Consider the following 23979-nt stretch of genomic DNA (forward strand, 5'->3'; position numbering starts at 1 on the left):
GACTCTGTTGCTTTGATCATCAGGGACGGACCCTCGATATCTGCTCCACTGGCAAGAAAAGCATTGGTTTTAAAGAACAAAAGCCAGAGAAAATGACCAAACCAAAGGGTGTGGCCAGAGATACTTGTTAAATGTTCACGTCTGAGCTAATTGGGAGCACTTAACCTTTGACGTCTTAAACAAATTACTTTGATTGTTCCCTCGGCAGGTTTCTTTACAGTTCTTATTGCTTTAAGCTCTTTCTCAATCCCACATTCTTACGTTTATGATAACAGCCAAATGAGGAGCTGTCAAAGCGCTCCCTTAATTGCTGTAGCTCATTTGACTGTGTATTTAAACAAAATTAAGTGTCTACACTTCACTGTACGCATACGTTAAAGCTTCATTTGACCCAAACACTGTGGCACACACATCAAAGCTTTCCGTCGTTATTATTATTATTATTATTATTATTATTATTATTATTATTATTATTATTATAATTTTTTTTTTTTGGAGGGGGGGATTTGAAGTTGCAGTGGCCTCAAAGTACAGTACAACGAAAATGCTAGTCGTGAACCAGTGCTAGCTTTGTGCAACAAAAAACCAAAAAACTTTAAAGGCTTGTAGTTTGCAATTGTTGACAGTCAGTGGAATTTGCTGGTGTATCTTGGACAATGGTCACCAAAGAAATAACAGATACCTCACCGCTCGCCGATAAACCAACCTGATGACTTTGGCAAGGGCATTTAAAAGCAGAGAACATTCGGAGAAGAGAATTTCTATAGTCAACATTTCTAACAGGATAAATTACGATGTTAACTACTGAGTTTCCGTACTGCAGTAGTTTGATTAGATATATTATAAGAGCGGGGACGTTACGACACGAAATACAAAGATTGAAGATCAAAAAAATGATTTGAAATGGAAGCCACGTGATAAGAAATGCTCCTGTTATCAACCCTACAGTCTTTGCTAGCTTTAAATCTCTTGCTTCATGAACTTGACGAGGAATCAGCCGAGATCTTTTCTTCATCCAAAGAACAGAGTAAGCTATAGAGGTCAACACAATAGGCGTTGACAAACAAATAAACAAAAGGATTATAAACGAGGCAGGCTGAAAGATGACGTACTGCAAAACGATTTCCGCTGTTGCCATAGTGAACGCGATTATCCATGGGGCTGCTATAGCGACAACATAGGCTCGGGCGTTGAGTGCTCGGTGACGAAAAGGCCAACCAATAGCGTACATTCGCTCCAGTGAAATAACAGCAAGTGTGAAGATGGAGGTAAAACCAGTGAACATATCAGTCCAGTCTGTAATAGCAGGCAACACATGGCTGTTATAATATACGTATCGAATTGTCACGTGGAGTGGAACTGACAGTAAACCAACCAAAAGATCTGCTACAGCCAAACTTATCAAGAAAAAGTGATGACGTTTATGAAGTCTTAGCTTCAGAAAGATTACTATGGTAACAATGTTTCCGGCAACGGCAATAACTGCAAGCACTCCAAAGGACAAAGTCCAGATGATATTCCACTGGTTAAAATCCATTAGCAGTTGCTTTCCTCTCTGAAAATATCAAAGATTGTAAAAGGAGATATAGTTACATGCAATTTTGTACGTTTTTTTTAAATTTTTACTTGAAACATAGTATTCCATTTTATTTCGTCAGGTACTATAGTACTAGTCTCATCGCTATTCAGTCTGGAAAGGGCCAAGGGGGTAGAAAGTGGAGTAGGGAGAGGGGACAAATCCCTGCGTTGACTTTGAACATTAAAACTCACGTATTACCAAAGCGCTCCAGGAGCTCGTGGAAAGGTGTCCGTGTGTTCTAGGTCTAAGTGAAATTTGGAAGTGTTGGTTTTTGAGGAGAGAGAAAAAACTGGAGTACCCGAAGACAAATGCGCAGGGCAGGAACGAGAAGGAACAACAAATTTACTAGAAATACGTGACTCCCAAAACCTCGCGAAGCTAGGGTTGGGGGGACAGTTGATTTGAAGCGAAAGAATATGGTAAGGTAGCTAGAAAGTATAAATTGTCTCGTTCTTTATGATAGTGATTGAGAGGATAGTATGCCCCTTGAAAAGCCCGACCCTTGTATAAGTTGTGTGATCACACCTACTCTGTGCGATGTCATCCCCACAGACTGTGGGAGTGATAAACTGTAATTAGCAAGACGTTAGGGATGCACCATTTTCAGCAGTTAATTGGTACGATTTTCTAACATAAACAAAAGTTTTTTTCTCTTGTAAGAAATTTTCATGTACTTGTTGAATTATTGCAAACAGGTATTTCCACATGCGCGGAATTTTCGCGCGAGAGGACATGGGATGATAGACATGAATTCCTGTCTTTTGCAAATTTGTGTCACACACGTACTGAGGGAGGAAAATATACAAAACATGATATAAATGGGCTTCTCATGGTACAGTCTTGCTGTGGTCTATTCGAAGGACGGAGTGGACGACGACAACAAGGACGAGAAAAAAAAAAAAAACCCAAAAGGACTCAAGCTCAATTCAAAATTGAAGTTTTAATAGAGCAAGGCTTTCCTTTTTTGTTCCTTGATAGTTTTGTAGAAATGATTGATAAAGGTGTCTTGTTTTCTTAGGCTGTCTATGAATGAAACTATATGCACTGATTTTGTCAAGTTTTATTTTATTAAGGGCTACGTAGGGAGCAATACGTAATGGAGTATGCCGAAGAGAATAATTATATTTTATTGTTTTGCTATACTGAGTTGTCAGGTCCAGGTTTTCCTGTTTCAATGAAAAGCCGCCACCAGCTCTTCACAATTTGTCAGGTGTCATTCAAATTTCAGTAATATTTCCCGGAATAGAACAAGACAAACTGACCAAGCTGATAAAGAAGAGCATAACATATGACACTTGAGCCTACTTTCCATATTCGCGTTACTCGAGCCGTCGCAAACAAACGCAAACGGCTTACGATGGCTTCATCGCAAACAGTTTACGTAAAAGGAAACGTCACCTTTTACGTTCATCTCGGACCAATCGCCCATGACCGCCAATAATCGCACACAAGGCGCAAAATATCGAAAAATTTCTATGTTTACGTCTTATTCGCGACAATTAGCGTTACGCAATAGCGAGGAAACAACGATATGGAAATACAATCGTAAACTGTTTCCGATTGTTTGCGATCAATCGGTGACGATTTTTGTTCATGTGATACGTTTTGACGAATGAGAGGCAATAATAAGTAATGAAAATGGCGTCTGAGTATGATTGTGGCAAAGATGAGGAGGATACTCTTCAGTTAAAACAGTGTGAATTTGATGAATATCATATGGGGAATACCGCGCCATATATGACAGAAAATTTAAGTAAAAAAGTGAAGGCCAATGTTCGGAAGGAAGTGGTGTCAATTGAGGTCTACAAGATAATAACAAAATGAACCAAGAAATGCTTGACAGATAAAACTCTGAAAAGACTCGTACCCTGAACTTTTTAGGAAGTAATGTCGCTCTATACATCAGATATAATATAAATAGTGTATATTGGACTGACAAATATAGCTGTAGTAAACTTCTGGATCATGAAGAATAAGTTCCCGCACTAGAATTTTATACTGGCTATCCTGCAGTCGTTACTGCTCCTCGAAAATATATCGCAGCCAGAATCGGTGACGTTTCTTGACAATTCTTCTCTGCCGTCTTCGGCAAAAAAGGCTCAACAGAAGAGGAAGTTGAGCGCGAAGCAAAAATCTTCTGTTTACAAGAATCATCTTTTTAATTTAATTTAATCTAGTTTAATTCTAATTTCAATTGTAATCTTAATTAAAATATGTTATTGTCAGTTAATTTAGTAGTAGTAATTGAAGATGTTTGAGGTATTTAATTTAATTTAATTTAGTTTAATTCTAATTTCAATTGTAATCTTAATTAAAAGTATGTAATTGTCAGTTAATAAAAAAAAAATGTTGAGAATGATGATTATTCAAGAAAGTGACGCAGGCATACTCGGAAAAAAGAAATCCGAGTGCTCCTATCAGGAGTCGAACCTAAGACCTTCCGATTACTAGTTCGGATGTTCTACCACTGAGCTACAGGAGACTCGTGGGAGCTAAGGCCATTAAACTAGGTTCATGGGACAAACATCCTGCATACTGCCAGGATTTGAATGTCGAACGTGTGGTATATGAGAGAAATGTGATGGTATATTTCCAGCCTGGTGAATGAAAGAGAATGATGATTATTCAAGAAAGTGACGCAGGCATACTCGGAAACTAGTTTAATGGCCTTAGCTCCCACGAGTCTCCTGTAGCTCAGTGGTAGAGCATCCGAACTAGTAATCGGAAGGTCTTAGGTTCGACTCCTGATAGGAGCACTCGGATTTCTTTTTTCCGAGTATGCCTGCGTCACTTTCTTGAATAATCATCATTCTCATTCATTCACCAGGCTGGAAATATACCATCACATTTCTCTCAAAAAAAATGTTATATGTAGTTAACAGTGTAGTATATATATGTCTTTTATACCTTAGCTCTGTAATGTGTGTTTGACTGTTAAATAAAGAACTGTTAAAAAAAAAAAAAAAAAAAAAAAAAAAAAAAAAAAAAAAAGAGTCATCTTTGATCTTCGCGCCCTTTTTCGCGATGTCACGAGATGAGGTTGCCGGGTAAAACTTATGCAAAACAGAATCGCAGAAACAAGATTTTGGCAAAAGTAAAAGTGCTTGCGATCGGGCCATCGCAAACTGTTTGCAACCTTTTTGCGACGATGTTACGTGTATATGGAAACCAGGCTTAACAAGCAACCAAACTGATAAAATAATTTATTTGTCTGATCAGTTAAAGAGTAAATTATTTCCTTACTCTTAGGAGGTAAATTGCACATTCAGATTATTTGCAGGAAGTTCTCATTAACACGAACCAGTTGATTTTTTTCCGTTACTGCCTACGAAACAACTTCTCAACTTTTCTGTCGTTTAAAATTGGATTCTCCTTGGCGAAGGGAGTAGTTCACCACAGGTTATAAAATAACTAAGATCGTACACACCTTTGAAATGGTCAAAAACCTATAGTTTTTGGTACTTGTAAACTTATAGAAAACTGTTTCTACTTTTATATAAACACAAAACACTCCTAAGCTTGTAAAGTACTCGTCTTCGACTCTTGATTTACAATCTAGGTGTTCTATGGATTTCTTTCGCCGGTAAACCATTGAAACGCCATATATTGTTAATTATCGAAGCACTGCGATATTACCAGCGACAGAAGAATTTTATTCACAACAAAAACTTGGAAGCTCTCTGACACAGTGAGCTTCAAGGAAGAACAAAGTTGATCGATTTCTTTCATAAAAGTAGTCTCAATAACTAATACCGTGAATTTACCTTTTCAAGAACAAAATTCGAATTCAAATTACCTCGTAGCTGGATCACGAACCCTTCGCCTTCGAAATGACTTTCTTGCCCGGATGATCGACCTTTTTCATTAACCATACATCATTTATTTGCTTCCCCTTCTTTAAAGTATCAGCGGTGGTTTCGTCTAGCTTTCTCCTGCCCTTGGTTTAGTACGGAGTTGCTCGTTCCAAGATATGTACTGAAGAGTAACCATCAATAAACGAAAAAAAAAATTTGTGCGAAAATGAACAGCTGCTATTTCAATTTGTTAAGTTAAAGACGGGTGCGATCGTTTAAACGGTAATGACTGATCTAAATATTCATTATTATTCACTTTTCAACTTTTCAATATGTTGATGCTGTTGCTTTGCCTCCTTAGAGATTGGAGTGCGAGTGAAAAGTGGAAGTTACTATTGCTACCAGAATTAATTTTAGGAAGTTCAGCTAAATTTTGGTATTTTTCAAAGTCTCTACATGGGCAATAGGAAACATGGGTTTCGACTAAATAAATATTACATTTATTTCAAATAAAGTTGAATTACTCACAATGAAGTAGTCTTTTGTCTTTTCTGGTCGTTTCTCTCCATTTATGTCAAGTAGAATAGCCCTTACATGCTATATCGCCAGCGCGCATCGTTAAGTCTTGGTAACCGTGCCGTGTTATTGAAACCCCAGGCGCGGCCACTAAGCGCGCGAGCGTGAACACTAAAAAGTGACTGGGTGGGAAACGATTTAACCGTTGCTAGGAGATTAGAGCTACTGGCCAATCACTGAACCGAAAATACAATAGACATTGTTTTTCAAATTCGTCTGCACGCGGTAAGAGCACTGCAAACTCCTTCTACCCCTTGCTTGTTGGAAAATGTGACAAAAAGATTACTCTCCCCACATGAAAGGAGTCGAAAACAATTTTGAAATATATGACTGGACTGATATATTTGGGCTTTGAAATATGCTTAGTTTATTGGATTGCTGTTGGCAAGACTGTATATTGAAATCAATGACAATTTTTAAAGTCAGATAAACAGAAGAAGGTCAAGAAGTAGATTAACGAATTAAAAAGTTGCATTTAACATTTTATTAAGGATTTTTACAAATATTACTTGACGTATTGCAGTCCGGACTTCCCAGCTTGAGAGAGCGCCAACTCCAGCTTCTTCAGATGGCTTCAACATCGTATGAAGTTTGTTGCAGTTCTGTTACGGCAGTTAAATTACTTGCACTTCTAATAAGCTTAAAGAAATATAGATATTTACAGATATTTATGGCAACAATTGCTATAACTGTTATATAAAAGAAAGCAAATCGAACACTTTAAAAAAACGTCTTTCAAGCGCTCAACTAGAGTAAACGTATTTTAAACGATGGTATTTTTTTCCAAACCTGGAATGAAGTTAGTTTGTGGTTCCATGGCAAGGTATTCAAAACAAACAACGAAATATTCTGGTGAAACAGCTTCCAACTAACCACATTTTTGAACTCGTAGCATCTCTTGTTTCCAGTTTTCTCTCTCCCGAACATTGTCCGACAACTCTTCGTTACCAGACTTTTAGCGCCTTTTTAGACCCCCAGGAGCGGGTACCCTTTGCTTCGTAATATATGGAGATAGGCATAGTTTCTTCCTACGAGGTTCGCACGATTGATCGAGTTTGGTTCCTACCCGGGGGGGATTATGAGTTAACACTCGCGCGCTTAGCGCCCGCGCCTGGAATTTCAATAGGACGCACGGTTACCAAAACCGTAACGAATGCTGAAGAATTTGTTGTGCAGAATTAATTTTTTTTTTAGTCAAACGGCGCGTTGTTACTTGTTAATCGGGGATATTCTACAAGAAATAAATGGGAAAAAACGACCAGAAAAAACTAAAGACTACTTCATTGTGAGTAATTCAACTATATTCGAGATAAATGTAATATTTATTTAGTCGAAACCCATGTTTCCTATTGCCCGTGGTCTCTATTCAGGCTTTGCTCTGTTATTTTTCAGATAAACATTAAATGTACCTTGGCCGAGGACACATTTTTTTCGTAAGACACAGTAGTCTAGAGTAAACTCAAATTTTTGTTGTTGCCAAGCAACAAGGTTGAAACTACTTTCTTACACTCCAGGCGTTAATAATTTGCCATTTAAGTGGTTTGCAATCTGTACTCATGTTTATCGACAGGTTTTTAATCGCATGTGAATTACAAAAGCACCCCTGTAAAGAAATTATTTTAGTGGTTTCCGCTAAAGACATAGCTAAAAGCGACCCGTTGTTAAAATAGGGTTTATTTGGGTGAAAAAACAACAACAACAACAACAACAACAACAACAACAACAAAACAAAACAAAACAAATCAAAACAAATCAAAACAAAACAAAACAAAAAAAAAAAAACAAAAACCAAGGAATCCTTTCAGGTGAAGTTTTCCTAGTGAATGCCGGTTCAATAAAATAAGTGTCCAATGAAGAGTTAGTTGAAGTCTATTTTGGTTTTACTGATTTTCTATACATCTCTTATTTGAGGCCTCTGGCAAACATGACACCTGCGAAAACAAACAATTTACATAAAATTGCGTGCACTGTTTATATTAACTGGTGATTGCTGACGAAACAAAAAGTAAATTAACCAATAGCCCTGTCTGGCAATTGTTTTCTCCAACAAAATTGTTTCAAACTGGAAACTATTTGGCGGTTAGTTTCGTCTAAACGACGAAATGATGTCTCAATATTTCTTTCAAAAGTTTAATTTTGCATCACAAAGGACGTTACTTCGTGATTCCGCAAGTGCTATTACGAAAATACGCTAACGGAAATATGTGTTTCCTTTAAAGGAACCTGACGGAAACCTACAAACTGAGTGGTCCGGTTCCGCTGTAACCGCAGCCACGGAAACATGAATAAAGGACGTGTATCCGCTACACGAAAAATTCAGAAACTAATGTCGCTCTATACATCAGGTATGCTATAAATAGTGTATATTGGACTGACAAATATAGCTTTAGTAAGCTTCTGGATCATGAAGAGTCAGTTCCTGCACTAGAATTTTATAGTGGCTATGCTGCAGTCGTTACTGCTCCTCGAAAATATATCGCAGCCAGAATCAGTGACGTCTCTTGACAATCATTTCTTTTCTGCCATCTTCGGCAAAACAGCTCAACAGAAGAAGAACTTGAGTGCGACTAAAGAACCTTCTGTTTACAAGAGTCATATTTGATCTTCATGTCCTTTTTCACGATGTCACGAGATGAGGTTGGGTAAAGCAATTATCGCACATATGGAAAACAGAATCGCAAACGCAAGATTTTGGCAAAAAGTGAAAGTGCTTGCGATCGGGCCATCGCAAACCGTTTGCAACCTTTCTGCGACCCAAAAAGGTTGCAAGCGGTTTGCAATGGCCCGATCGCAAGCACTTTCACTTTTGCCAAAATCTTGCGTTTGCGATTTTGGTTTCCAGGCTTAACATGCAACCAAACTGATAAAATAATTTCTTTGTCTGATTAGTTAAAGAGTAAATTATTCCCTTATTTTTATAAAATTATGCATAGGAGGGAAATTGCACATTCAGATTATTTGCAGGGAGTTCTAATAAACACGAACCAGTTGATTTTTTTCCTTTACTGCCTACGAAACAACTTCTCAACTATTCTGTTGTTTAAAATTGGATTCTCCTTAGCGAAGGGAGTAGTTCACCACAAGTTATAAAATAACTAAGATCGTACATACCGTATTTTCTCGATTAAACGCAGTCCTGACCCCGATTAAACGCCGGCTTCGTATAAACGCGGGGTCAAAACTGCCGATTTTAAATAAACGCCGGGTGCGTTTAATCGGGGTTCCGGCGTTTGTTTGGGGTCCCCGTGTGTATTAGCATGTAATTAAAACTTACATTATTTGCACACATTGGCTGACACAAACGAGGAGGACGTTTGCGACATTACCGTTTATAAACTTGAAACTTTGTACTCATATCATTTACTTGCTCCTACATCATTCATAAATTGTTTATGTGCTGTTTGTTAGTGATACAAATTTTTGATTGCAACATGGTACACGCGCCGTTACTGTGTACGGTACCATAATACTGTAACTTCGGGTAATCCAGGGGAAAATTGTCCAGGACTGCCAAACTTCCCCTAGGTTTCCGAGGATCGGTAATAATAAATCAATGTGGAAAAATGGCTGAAAATCGCATTTCATTAATAAACGCCGGACCCCGACTAAACGCCGGCCTCGATAAAACGCCGGGTCAAAACCACCGAATTGTAAATAAACGCCGGGGGCGTTTAATCGAGAAAATACGGTACCTTTGAAATGGTCAAAAACCTATGGTTTTTGGTACTTGTAAACTGATAGAAAACTGTATCTACTTTTATATAAGCACGAAACACTCCTAAATCTTTTAACGTACTCGTCTTAGACTCTTGATTTACAATCTAGGTGTTCTGTGGATTTCTTTCGCCGGAAAACCATTGAAACGCCATCTATTGTTAATTATCGAAGCACTGCGATATTACCAGCGACAGAAGAATTTTATTCACAACAAAAACTTGGAAGCTTTCTGACACAGTGAGCTTCAAGGAAGAACAAAGTTAATCGATTTCTTTCATAAAAGTAGTCTCAATGACTAATACTGTGAATTTACCTTTTCAAGAACAAAATTTGAATTCAAATTACCTCATAGCTGGATCACGAATCCTTCGCCTTCGAAGTGACTTTCTTGCCCGGATGATCGACCTTTTTCATTAACCATACATCATTTATTTGCTTCCCCTCGTTTAAAATACCAGCGGTGGTTTCGTCTAGCTTTCTCCTGTCCTTGGTTTAGTACGGAGTTGTTCGTTCTAAGATATGTACTGAAGAGCGACCATCAATAAACGAAAAAAAAAAAAAAATCGTGCGCGAAAATAACCAGCTGCTATTTTATTTTAAGTTGAAGACGGGTGAGATCGTTTAAATGGTCATGACTGATCTAACTATTCATTATTATTCACTTTTCAGCTTTTCAATATGTTGATGCTGTGCTTTGCCTCCTTAGAGATTGGAGTGCGAGTGAAAAGTGGAAGTTACTATTGCTACCAGAATTAATTTTAGGAAGTTCAGCTAAATTTTGGTATTTGTCAAAGCCTCTATGCAGGCTTTGCTCTGTTATTTTTCAGATAAACATTAAATGTACCTTGGCCATGGACGCATTTTTTTGTAGACACAGTTGTCTAGAGTAAACTAAAATTTTTGTTGTTACCAAGCAACAAGGTTTAAACTACTTTGTTACACTCCAGGCGCTAATGATTTGCCATTTAAGTGGTTTGCAATTTGTATTCATGTTTATTGGCAGGTTTTTATCGCATGGAAACAATTCACTTCACACTAATAATAATTCAACGAAAGCATGCCTGTAAAGAAATAATTTTAGTGGTTTCCGCTAAAGGCATAGCTACAAGCGACCTGTTGTGGAGTGTAAAATTAAAACGTTGTGAATTTTATTTTATTTTACTCTTGAAATGCACGCCAGTTCAGTAAAATAAGCGTCCAATGAACAGTTAGTTGAAGTCTGTTTGGTTTTACTGTTTTCCTATGCATCTCTTATTTGAGGCCTCTGGCAAACATGACACCTGCGAGAAGAAATAATTTACATAAAATTGCGTGCACTGTTTATATTCAATTGACTGGTGATTGCTGACGAAACAAAAAGTAAATTAACCAATAGCCCTGCCCGACGCATTTTTTCTCAAACAAAAGTGTTCCAAATTAGAAACTATTTGACGGTTAGTTTCGTCTAAACGACGAAATGATGTCTCGATATTCCTTTCAAAAGTTTTATTTTGCATCATTTCACACAGGACGTTACTTCGTGATTCCGCAAGTGCTATCACGAAAATACGCTAACGGAAATATGTGTTTCCTTTAAAGGAACCTGACGGAAACTTACAAAAAGTGCTCCGGTTCCGCTGTAACCGTAGCCACGGAAACATGAATAAAGGACGTGTATCCGCTACACGAAAAATTCAGAAACTAATGTCGCTCTATACATCAGGTATACTATAAATAGTGTATATTGGACTGACAAATATAGCTTTAGTAAACTTCTGGATCATAAAGAGTCAGTTCCTGCGCTAGAATTTTATAGTGGCTATGCTGCAGTCCATGTTACTGCTCCTCGAAAATATATCGCAGCCAGAATCGGTGCGTCTCTTGACAATCAGTTCTTCTCTGCCATCTTCGGCAAAACAGCTCAACAGAAGACGAACTTGAGCGCGACTAAAAAACCTTCTGTTTACAAGAGTCATATTTGATCTTCATGTCCTTTTTCGCGATGTCACGAGATGAGGTTGGGTAAAGCAATTATCGCACATATGGGAAACAGAATCGCAAACGCAAGATTTTGGCAAAAAGTGAAAGTGCTTGCGATCGGGCCATCGCAAACCGTTTTCAACCTTTCTGCGACCCAAATAGGTTGCAAGCGGTTTGCGATGGCCCGATCGCAAGCACTTTCACTTTTTGCCAAAATCTTGCGTTTGCGATTTTGGTTTCCAGGCTTAACAAGCAACCAAACTGATTAAATAATTTCTTTGTCTTATTAGTTAAAGAGTAAATTATTCCCTTATTTTTATAAAATTATGTATAGGAGCGAAATTGCACATTCAGATTATTTGCAGGAAGTTCTCATAAACACGAACCAGTTGATTTTTTTCCGTTAATGCCTACGAAACAACTTCTCAACTATTCTGTTGTTTAAAATTGGATAATCCTTAGCGAAGGGAGTAGGTCACCGCAAGTTATAAAATAACTAAGATCGTACATACCGTATTTTCTCGATTAAATGCCGGACCCCGATTAAACGCCAGCTTCGTATAAACGCGGGGTCAAAACTGCCGATTTTAAATAAACGCCGGGTGCGTTTAATCGGGGTTCCGGCGTTTGTTTGGGGTCCCCGTGTGTATTAGCATGTAATTAAAACTTACATTATTTGCACACATTGGCTGACACAAACGAGGACGACGTTGGCGACATTACCGTTCATAAACTTGAAACTTTGTACTCATATCATTTACTTGCTCCTACATCATTCATAAATTGTTTATGTGCTGTTTGTTAGTGATAAAAATTTTTGATTGCAACATGGTACACGCGCCGTTATGTACGGTACCATAATACTGTAACTTCGGGTAATCCAGGGGAAAATTGTCCAGCACTGCCAAACTTCTCCTAGATTTCCGAGGATCGGTAATAATAAATCAATGTGGAAAAATGGCTGAAAATCACATTTCATTAATAAACGCCGGACCCCGACTAAACGCCGGCCTCGATAAAACGCCGGGTCAAAACTGCCAAATTTTAAATAAACGCAGGGGGCGTTTCATCGAGAAAATACGTACCTTTGAAATGGTCAAAAACTTATAGTTTTTGGTACTTGTAAACTTATAGAAAACTGTGTCTACTTTTACTGATAAGCACAGAACACTCCTAAAGCTTTTAACGTACTCGCCTTCGACTCTTGTTTTACAATCTAGGTCAAGTGTTCTGTGAATTTCTTTCGCCAGTAAACCATTGAAACGCCATACTGTTAATTATCGAAGCACTGCGATACCAACGACAGAAGAATTTTATTCACAACAAAAACTTGGAAGCTTTCTGACACAGTGAGCTTCAAGGAAGAACAAAGTTGATCGATTTCTTTCATAAAAGTAGTCTCAATGACTAATACTGTGAATCTACCTTTTCAAAAACAAAATTTGAATTCAAATTACCTTATAGCTGGATGACGAACCCTTCGCCTTCGAAATGACTTTCTTGCCCGGATGATCGACCTTTTTCATTAACCAGACATCATTTATTTGCTTCCCCTCGTTTAAAGTACCAGCGGTGGTTTCGTCGAGCTTTTTCCTGTCCTTGGTTTAGTAGGGAGTTGTTCGTTCCAAGATATGTATACTGAAGAACAACCATCAATAAACGAAAAAAAAAAAAAAAGAAAAAGAAAGCATTTGCGCAAAAATAAACAGCTGCTATTTTATTTTAAGTTAAAGACGGGTGCAATCATTTGAACGGTAATGACTGATCAAAATATTCATTATTATTCACTTGTCAGCTTTTCAATATGTTGATGCTGTTGCTTTGCCTCCTTAGAGATTGGAGTGCGAGTGAAAAGTGGAAGTTACTATTGCTACCACAATTAATTTTAGGAAGTTTAGCTAAATTTTGGTATTTTTCAAAGTCTCTATGCAAGGCTTTGCTCTGTTATTTTTCAAATAAACATTAAATGTACCTTGGCCATGGACGCATTTTTTTGTAGACACAGTTGTCTAGAGTAAACTAAAATTTTTGTTGTTACCAAGCAACAAGGTTTAAACTACTTTGTTACACTCCAGGCGCTAATGATTTGCCATTTAAGTGGTTTGCAATTTGTATTCATGTTTATTGGCAGGTTTTTATCGCATGGAAACAATTCACTTCACACTTATAATAATTCAACAAAAGCATGCCTGTAAAGAAATAATTTTAGTGGTTTCCGCTAAAGGCATAGCTACAAGCGACCTGTTGTGATAGGGGGAAAATTAAAACGTTATGAATTTTATTTTATTTTACTCTCGGAATGCATGCCAGTTCAATAAAATAAGCGTCCAATGAACAGTTAGTTGAAGTCTGTTTTGGTTTTACTGTTTTCCTATGCATCTCTTATTTGAGGCCTCTGGCAAACATGACACCTGCGAGAAGAAATAATTTACATAAAATTGCGTGCACTGTTTATATTCAATTGACTGGTGATTGCTGACGAAACAAAAAGTAAATTAACCAATAGCCCTGCCCGACGCATTTTTTCTCAATCAAAAGTGTTCCAAATTAGAAACTATTTGACGGTTAGTTTCGCCTGAACGACGAAATGATGTCTCGATATTCCTTTAAAAAGTTTAATTTTGCATCACACAGGACGTTACTTCGTGATTACGCAAGTGCTATTACGAAAATACGCTAACGGAAATATGTGTTTCCTTTAAAGGAACCTGACGGAAACTTACAAAAAGTGCTCCGGTTCCGCTGTAACCGCAGCCACGGAAACATGAATAAAGGACAAGTATCCGCTACACGAAAAATTCAGAAACTAATGTCGCTCTATACATCAGGTATACTATAAATAGTGTATATTGGACTGACAAATATAGCTTTAGTAAACTTCTGGATCATAAAGAGTCAGTTCCTGCGCTAGAATTTTATAGTGGCTATGCTGCAGTCGTTACTGCTCCTCGAAAATATATCGCAGCCAGAATCGGTGACGTCTCTTGACAATCAGTTCTTCTCTGCCATCTTCGGCAAAACAGCTCAACAGAAGACGAACTTGAGCGCGACTAAAAAACCTTCTGTTTACAAGTGTCATATTTGATCTTCATGTCCTTTTTCACGATGTCACGAGATGAGGTTGGGTAAAGCAATTATCGCACATATGGAAAACAGAATCGCAAACGCAAGATTTTGGCAAAAAGTGAAAGTGCTTGCGATCGGGCCATCGCAAACCGTTTGCAACCTTTCTGCGACCCAAAAAGGTTGCAAGCGGTTTGCGATGGCCCGATCGCAAGCACTTTCACTTTTTGGCAAAATCTTGCATTTGCGATTTTGGTTTCCAGGCTTAACAAGCAACCAAACTGATTAAATAATTTCTTTGTCTTATTAGTTAAAGAGTAAATTATTCCCTTATTTTTATAAAATTATATATAGGAGCGAAATTGCACATTCAGATTATTTGCAGGAAGTTCTCATAAACACGAACCAGTTGATTTTTTTCGGTTACTGCCTACGAAACAACTTCTCAACTATTCTGTTGTTTAAAATTGGATTATCCTTAGCGAAGGGAGTAGGTCACCGCAAGTTTTAAAATAACTAAGATCGTACATACCGTATTTTCTCGATTAAATGCAGGACCCCGATTAAACGCCGGCTTCGTATAAACGCCGGGTCAAAACTGCCGATTTTAAATAAACGCCGGGTGCGTTTAATCGGAATTCCGGCGTTTGTTCGGTATTAGCATGTAATTAAAACTTAATTACATTATTCACACATTGGCTGACACAAACGAGGACGACGTTGGCGACATTACCGTTTATAAACTTGAAACTCTGTACTCATATCATTTACTTGCTCCTCCACCATTCATAAATTGTTTATGTGCTGTTTGTTAGTGATACAAATTTTTGATTGCAACATGGTACACGCGCCGTTATGTACGGTACCATAATACTGTAACTTCGGGTAATCCAGGGGAAAATTGTCCTGCACTGCCAAACTTCTCCTAGGTTTCCGAGGATCGGTAATAATAAATCAATGTGGAAAAATGGCTGAAAATCGCATTTCATTAATAAACGCCGGACCCCGATTAAACGCCGGCCTCGATAAAAAGCCGCGTCAAAACTGCCGAATTGTAAATAAACGCCGGGGGCGTTTAATTGAGAAAATACGGTACCTTTGAAATGGTCAAAAACCTATGGTTTTTGATACTTACAAACTTATAGAAAACTGTGTCTACTTTTATATAAGCACAAAACACTCCTAAAGCTTTTAACGTACTCGTCTTAGACTCTTGATTTACAATCTAGGTGTTCTGTGGATTTCTTTCACCGGAAAACCATTGAAACGTCATATATTGTTTATTATCGAAGCACTGCGATATTACCAGCGACAGAAGAATTTTATTCACAACAAAAACTTGGAAGCTCTCTGACACAGTGAGCTTCAAGGAAGAACAAAGTTGATCGATTTCTTTCATAAAAGTAGTCTCAATGACTAATACTGTGAATTTACCTTTTCAAGAACAAAATTTGAATTCAAATTACCTCGTAGCTGGATCACGAACCTTTCGCCTTCGAAATGACTTTCTTGCCCGGATGATCGACCTTTTTCATTAACCAGTCTAACCATACATCATTTATTCGCTTCCCCTCGTTTAAAATACCAGCGGCGGTTTCGTCTAGCTTTCTCCTGTCCTTGGTTTAGTACGGAGTTGTTCGTTCTAAGATATGTACTGAAGAGCGACCATCAATAAACGAAAAAAAAAAAAAAAACGTTCGCGAAAATAAACAGCTGCTATTTTATTTAAAGTTGAAGACGGATGCGATCGTTTAAATGGTCATGACTGATCTAACTATTCATTATTATTCACTTTTCAACTTTTCAATATGTTGATGCTGTGCTTTGCCTCCTTAGAGATTGGAGTGCGAGTGAAAAGTGGAAGTTACTATTGCTACCAGAATTAATTCTAGGGAGGTCAGCTAAATTTTGGTATTTTTCAAAGCCTCTATTCAGGCTTTGCTCTGTTATTTTTCAGATAAACATTAAATGTACCTTGGCCATGGACACATTTTTTGTAGACACTGTAGTCTAGAGTAAACTCAAATTTTTGTTGTTACCAAGCAACAAGGTTGAAATTACTTTCTTACACTCCAGGCGCTAACAATTTGCCATTTAAGTGGTTTGCAATTTGTAGTCATGTTTATTGACAGGATTTCATCGCATGGAAACAATTCACTTCACACTGATAATAATTCAACGAAAGCACGCCAGTAAAGAAATAATTTTAGTGATTTCCGCTAAAGGCATAGCTACAAGCGACCTGTTGTGGAGTTTAAAATTAAAACGTTGTAAAGTTTTCCTCTCGAATGCATGCCAGTTCAATAAAATAAGCGTCCAATGAACAGTTAGTTGAAGTCTGTTTTGGTTTCACTGTTTTCCTATACATCTCTTATTTGAGGCCTCTGTCAAACATGACACTGACCTGCGAGAAGAAACAATTTACATAAAATTGCGTGCACTGTTTATATTACCTGGAGATTGCTGACGAAACAAAAAGTAAATTAAGCAATAGCCCTGCCCAACGCATTTTTTTCTCAAACAAAATTGTTTCAAATTGGAAACTATTTGACGGTTAGTTTCGTGTAAACGACGAAATGATGTCTCGATATTCCCTTCAAAAGTTTAATAGGCCTTATCACAGTTTTCGACGCCATTTTGACGAGTAGGCAAACACGCTTGAAATAACAGTGTTTGTATGGAAATCCGATGTCAAATAATTTTCCATAAAACATCGCTTCTGAAAAATTCATGAATCCAAAACTTTTGGTACTAAAAAGGATTTTAAGAAAAAAATTGGAGAGATGTAGCTGTGAAAGAAAGCGTCCAGTCGTGTTTTGAACTTTCCATACATTTGTCTGTATTTTTTCCCGCGAACTATTTTTAGTAGCAGTTTATGGCTGGTTCGCAATAGTCAGACAAATGTATGGAAAGTTCAAAACACGACTGGACGCTTTCTGGCAGAGCTACATCCCTCCAATTTTTTTTTTAAAATCCTTTTCCTAGTGCCAAAAGTTTCCAATTCATGAAGCGATGTTTTATGAAAATTATTTGACATCGGATTTCCATATAAACACTGTTATTTCAAGTTCCGGCGATCACGCCCCCACCAATGTCTGACTCAAGAACACCTAAGATTTGAAACATTTTACAAGATTACTCAAGAAACGTTTTAACGGCAATCAGTTTTACCAACGAATTTTAAAAAAAGAATATTAAAGCTATTGTATACTACGTTTTGATATACCAAAAGTTTACAAATCAAGTTTGCGCAATATTTAAAGACGATCAAAGGTCATTTCACGCCAGTGTGAAAACAATTGGTCCGTACTCTTCTACGCATGCTCGGATATCAATTTTACCGTAAAATTCGGATAGATAGAAAAATTCCCCTTATTTTGGTATATAATTCGGCTTGTTTTCGACTATTTTGGGTGGGTCAAATCGCCGTTAAATTTCGAGGGCTTCTGCTGTTCCTATTATTTTCGTTCTGCGGATACGTGAATGCTGGATCGGACGATCAAAATAATGGATTTGCGGGCTATTTCGCCACCTTTCTTTACATGCAGTATCAACAAGTAAGCTATTCATAAGCACTTAAATAAATCAACTGTCTCGATTTTTTTCGGACACGAAATAATGAATTAAATTTTCATTGCTAATAGTCTCGCATATATCTTATCCCGGTCGTTTTTATCCAACTTTCAGCTATCTCCTCTACACAATTGCCAAAATTGAATGAAGAGGGTAGGGGCGAGTCTGCCTTCGCTGCAATCGTGGAGAAAATCTTTCAAGAAACGGCCATTGGCAGTGTTGTTGTGAACAACCGAATCATAACTGCCTTTCGAAAAAAGATTGGGTCTCTGTGTGCCGAGCTCAAAAGAGTCAAGAAGAAAAGTGGGGGTTTCGGTGTCAAAAGGATCATAAACAAATGGCGTGACCAAACTTTAATATGGTGACGATATTTTACCACGAACTTGACAAATACGTTATTGAAAAGGAAAATTAGGATTTACGAGGGAAGAAACGAACACGAAGTTTCATCCGCTGGAAAAGATTGTTGTCTTCAGATTCACATGCCCGCCACTCGTCGTAGCGTTCACTGTAGCCAACGCAATTTCGCTTCCCGACCTTGTCCACGTCTGTTACAACCACAGGATATACTATTAGTTTACGGTCGGTTGTTTTTACTCTTGTCTTTTTTCGGTAAAGCTCCGATGAAAAGACTTATTCCGCGTATTGTTTTGGTGCTATGATTTCCCTCTTAACTCTCCCTGCCGCCATCGCTGCCATGTTATTTGTTTTCATCAAACCTCTTGCGCTTGCGCAATACCGAAAAATTTTGGCCGCGCCACACTGGACGCAAATTTTAGCAAATGTTCACGTTCGTGGGAGATAAGTTTGATATGTTTGCCTACTCGTCAAAATGGCGTCAAAAACAGTGATAAGGCCTATTTTGCAGCCTATTTTGCATCACACAGGACGTTAGGGACTGATTGTTTATTACGTCCTAAAGGGGGGGGGGGGGGGTGGTTTTCTAAAAAATCGAGTGTATGAAAATTTTACCCCCCAAAAAAACTTTCAAACAAAAGTTTCACCCCCCACTGCAATGACAGTTTGAAAATTTTAACCCCCCCCCCCCCCCCCCCATGGTTGGCCGTTGGTTGAGTTGTTGAGAAGGTCCTGGGTACAACGCTTCGCTAACTCTCTGAATCTGAACTGGCAAGAGAAATGATCAGAAGTTAGGCGAAATTCAAGTAAGGGAACGTACCTTAGCTCATCTCTTCAATGTCTTGATAATAACGATGTTTTGATATTGCTGGAGTCTATTTTTCAGTCGTCAAAAGAAGGTACACAGAAGATCAACGCAGCTCGGGGTTTGAGAGCAGTACAGGAGCATTTAATGTATGGATGTGGATATATAGATCTTGAAGAAACCTACCATCGCTATTCGTCTTTTCTTGCCCAGAAAAACAAGCCTTCAGAGATAAACTGCTTGATGGAATACACGGTTTGCCTGTCTATGTCATTACTCAACCTATTACGTGCGATATCTTTGTCGCTCTGAAGAATAGTAGCGATATGGAGAAGTTTCTAGTCGATTTTACCAACTCTATGATTGGTGTGAAGAATAATTGCTAAACACATTTAGTTGGTACCTTTTGTATATCTTAAAATTTTACCCCTCTCACTTTTCGTGCAAGGTAAAAAATTACCCCCCCCCCCCAAAAAAAAAAATAGAGCTCGTTTGAAAAAATTACCCCCCTCAAAAACCACCCCCCCCCCCCCCCCCCCAGGACGTAATAAACGATCGGTCCCTTACTTCGTGATTCCGCAAGTGCTATCACGAAAATACGCTAACGGAAATATGTGTTTCTTTCAAAGAAAACCGACGGAAGCCGGCATAAAGTAGTCCGGTTCCGCTGTAACTGCAACGACGGAAAAATCAATAAACGACATGTATCCGCTACAGGAAACACCTGTTAACCGTTGTGTTTCCGCAATGTTGTCACACGTTTCCGCTACGTTTCCGTTTGCGGATTCTTGACATTTTGTCCTGTGATATCTATTTCATAACTACTGATATCTATCAAAAACCCCTATATCTAATACATGTAAAGTGTTAAAAGCTAGATCACGTTACTCAATTTCTCAATATCAACAGCAGGCTTTGATCTTCTCAGAAATTCAAAGATAATTGTGATGAAAAACTGAGTAGATTTTTCTTTGGTGATGTGATATGTCACCTCAGGGCCTCGCAATATACAAAATGTAACTCCTTTTGTATTCGAAGAATGTCAGCTAGAATTTTAGGAATGTCGACGACATGTCGTCAATTCAGGGACATGAAATGTTCTGCTACTTTAATAAAAAGAATCCGAACAGATAAAACAGTGCTGACTATATGTAAGCGTAAGAAAATGTCCCTTTCAAACACCCAAAAATGGGAAACAGAAAACAACTTTTAAAGTATTTTTCTTACATTCCAGGTTAGGTGCACCTTCATGGATATGACGTGCTTTCAAATAATTGCAATAATTAAGGTGGGGGTACACCTGAAAGCCATTTTCACGCCGCTTAAAATCGGTCAAATGGAACTATCTTGTTCGCATTTCAAGCAATGCAAAAACCCTCTATTCATTACACAAATTAATGATTTGGGGTGTTTTATGAATTTTTGGGTGATTTTTAGGTATATTTGGAAGGAAATAATTTTTCTTGAAGGATTGGTAAAATTAAAAGAAATAAGAAATGTTGAAGATTTAGGGATGTTTTAAAATTAATTAGAATTTGTAGTTAATAATTAATAGACGGACACCAAGTTAGTCCACTAGAAACCTGGGGTGCTCTTGCGTGGGTATCAACTGTCTGTTAGTGTTCCAAAAATCGTTTTCTTTCTTCTATCCATTCTTAAAACCTCTTCAAATTTCATTTAAATTCAGGTAGACGGAGCCCCGCCTTAAGATGTACCGAGACTGTGAGTTACGATTATCAGACTATCAGATTTTTAGAAAGGAAATAAGACCACGCGAGTAAATCATCTTAAGTCTAAAGACCAACTTATGCGAGCCTCCCTAAGCTGGTTGTCAGCCGACAAGCGAATATTTTGAGGATCAGTAATTTCGGATCAGTCGAGAAACTTGAAGACATTTTTCCCTGTTCATGGTTTTGTAAAATTCAAATATGCTAAACAAGTTTTGAAAAAACAGTCCTAGTACTATGTGTCTGAAAGAAGATATTTTTCCATAGAACAATTCTTGAGTTGAGGCCAGGAACTCAAACATGCCATCTTCACGGTCGCGAACCGCAAAAGATGGCAAGGTAAGAGCACTTGTAAGTCTTTCATCTGCATCATTTGCAACGTCTCACATTATTGGTCGAGAGAACAAAAGAACGAACAACAAATCAATACTCCTATACATAAAAAACAATGGATCTGCAGATTATCAGGGTGCAGACCAGTTCATTCTTGTTAATGGTAGAACTCTCAGAATTTAAATAGAAACAAAAGATCAAAGTGGTTTGTGGAATTCGATGTAATTCAGTGTTTTCGATGTAGTGATCGATTTGTGGGGTAAAACGCAATCGTTTATCAGTAAAGATTTTTGTTGTTGTTGTTGTTGTAAGCGGCAAGAAGAATGCAGAAAGTTTGTCTGGTGATGTAATAAGAAATAAATCAGACAAAATGTTTTCACACACAATAACCGATTACCATAATTAGTTAGGAGCGTGTAGTTTTACCAGAAAGTATGAAAGTTTAAGAAAACGACAACAGTTTTGATTCTTCAAAAAAAGGTTTCGACAACTCTTCTTTCATCTTCGTAACAAGTTTTCAAAAATCCTACCTACTGTTAGCCAGACCTTTTGGTGGCAATGTATGAAATACGTCTGATATGGTTTCTCCTACCATAACTTGCCATGGCAACTTAAATGCAATCTCAACTACGCTTTATATTACTGGAGCTCGTTTAGTCAAAGACTGTTATTATGAACGAAATATGATATACTGAAAATGGAATACGCATTGTTTGATTTTATGGATGCAGTTAGTACTTAGATCAAATCAAATTCCGATCAACATCATTGCGGTTGTTATCCTAACTAAGCTGAGCTGCCAGATGTCATGAGATGTTTTCTTTTTTTTTTTTTTTTTTTTCTTTTTATGAATACTCAATATACTGGTGATGAGTAGTTTGACACCTTTCACAATCCACTTTTAAGACAGGGAAAAATAGCCTTTTGGGCCGTTATTTTAATTTACGGGAAGAAAAGGAAATATATTTCATGCAAACAACCGGCAAGCGCGAAAAGGACACGTTCATGTTTACTAGGACTTGATAAAGGTAATTTGAATCTCGAATCTCCTTTTTCTTAGTGTTGGTTAGGAATTGAGCAAGACTTTGATTACAGGAATAGCTTACTCTTTCATCGAACAAACTCAAAACCTATTTGGCCATTGACTTGAATCGCGTGTGACATTATATGTTATTGCTATATCATGTGTGTTACGTTTGAGGAGTGACTTCCACGGAATCATCTTAATTAAAAAGGTCCCTCACTGTGGTCGCTCGTTTCCAGCACTGAGGAATGGTTTTTGAAACGGTAAAAAATTCACGTCACTCACGGCAATTTATATTGTTAAATTAGTTCTGAGAAGGAAAACAAAAAGGCGTATTTCGTATGCCGGCTGCCATAAGATGTACATATTTTTTTTCAAAATGCACTGATTTTTATGGCAACTGTCGCATTTCAAGCGGGCATATAATCCAACTTTTCCCTTCAAGGGAAGTCCAAACGGATGAAAAGTCGGCAAGTAAAAACATTGCAGCACTGGGTTCTTGATGTGGAAAGAATTTAACCAGAAAATGAGAATTTTTGAATGAGATTACGTCCTATAAAACAACTAAGCTGGTTATGCGTCTCGATCTGGAGCAGAAAGTTGAGGGTGGGCTTCAATGGGTTTAAACTAAAATCTCTGTGGAGAACGGCATGAAATGCTGAGACTGAAATAACCGGAGCTGATTCAATATCGATCTTAAAGTTTCAGTAGTTTGTTATTACTGTAGCAAAGATTAATCCAAAATTCCAATTCTCCAGAGCATAAATAAATCACATATTTTGAATTTTACTTTATGAGGTCATGATGCTGCTTGTCAGTAATTATAAATTATCATAACAATAACGCTGAAAGTCTTCTGCTAATTGGCACAATGAAACCTTGGAGTAAAAACATTGCTATTATTTAAATATCAAAAGTGGCTTCAATTTGTTGAATGTAAGACTGGACTCAGAATGAAAAATAGCTCTTTCAGGATTAAAAAAAATCTTTTAAAAATATTCGTTCTATTGTCACTTACTAAAGTAAGTAAGAAAGTAAGTAAATTAATTTATCCACAAATCACATATGAGCAAAAAGCTGGTTTAAATGGAAATGTGCTTTGTAACTTAAGTTAAGACTAGATTTTATTTATCTTCAATTTAGGGTATCAATTATTCATCAGTTACAGATCAAAGCTTTTAAGCATAAACAAAACAAAAAAGTAACTCATAAATTAACGCACTATCTGGCCCTGGAAGAAAGGCAAACCTGCTCAAACTTTTATGGCGTAAATTGCATGCACTTTCAGTGGCAGGTTACTGGTGTTTGGGTCGAATGAAATAATAGTTATCAATATCGAGTTTGAGACTATAATCGAAATGGAAAATAGTTAAATGGCTAGATACTATGGGCTACTCTCTTCTCTTTCACTTTTCTGTATCTTCGTCTTCATCAGAATTGTTTTGCTTGCTTGTTATTCATATATACTCTGA

General features: G+C 37.6%; 1 protein-coding gene across 4 annotated transcripts; it reads right to left on the reverse strand.

Moving 5' to 3' along the window:
- Nucleotides 1-393: 393 nt before the first annotated feature.
- On the reverse strand, nucleotides 394-16348 carry LOC146456849 (adenosine receptor A1-like). Of its 4 annotated transcripts, XM_085092891.1 has the most exons (3): nucleotides 10012-10208; nucleotides 5376-5554; nucleotides 394-1555 (listed from the first exon to the last, which is right to left on the reverse strand). In XM_085092891.1, exon 3 carries the CDS (start codon nucleotides 1535-1537, stop codon nucleotides 596-598), a length of 942 nt encoding a protein of 313 aa, XP_084949017.1. In that variant the 5' UTR covers nucleotides 1538-1555; nucleotides 5376-5554; nucleotides 10012-10208; the 3' UTR covers nucleotides 394-595. The 4 variants fall into 4 exon arrangements, with proteins under 4 accessions (XP_084949017.1, XP_084949019.1, XP_084949016.1 ...); XM_085092893.1 differs by lacking the exons at nucleotides 5376-5554; nucleotides 10012-10208 and adding an exon at nucleotides 16155-16348; XM_085092890.1 differs by lacking the exons at nucleotides 5376-5554; nucleotides 10012-10208 and adding an exon at nucleotides 13083-13256.
- Between the last annotated feature and the right edge of the window lie 7631 nt (nucleotides 16349-23979).

The sequence above is a fragment of the Pavona decussata genome, unplaced genomic scaffold, assembly GCF_977016875.1.
Source record: "Pavona decussata unplaced genomic scaffold, jaPavDecu1.1 SCAFFOLD_254, whole genome shotgun sequence".
NCBI classification, from domain to species: Eukaryota; Metazoa; Cnidaria; class Anthozoa; order Scleractinia; family Agariciidae; genus Pavona; species Pavona decussata.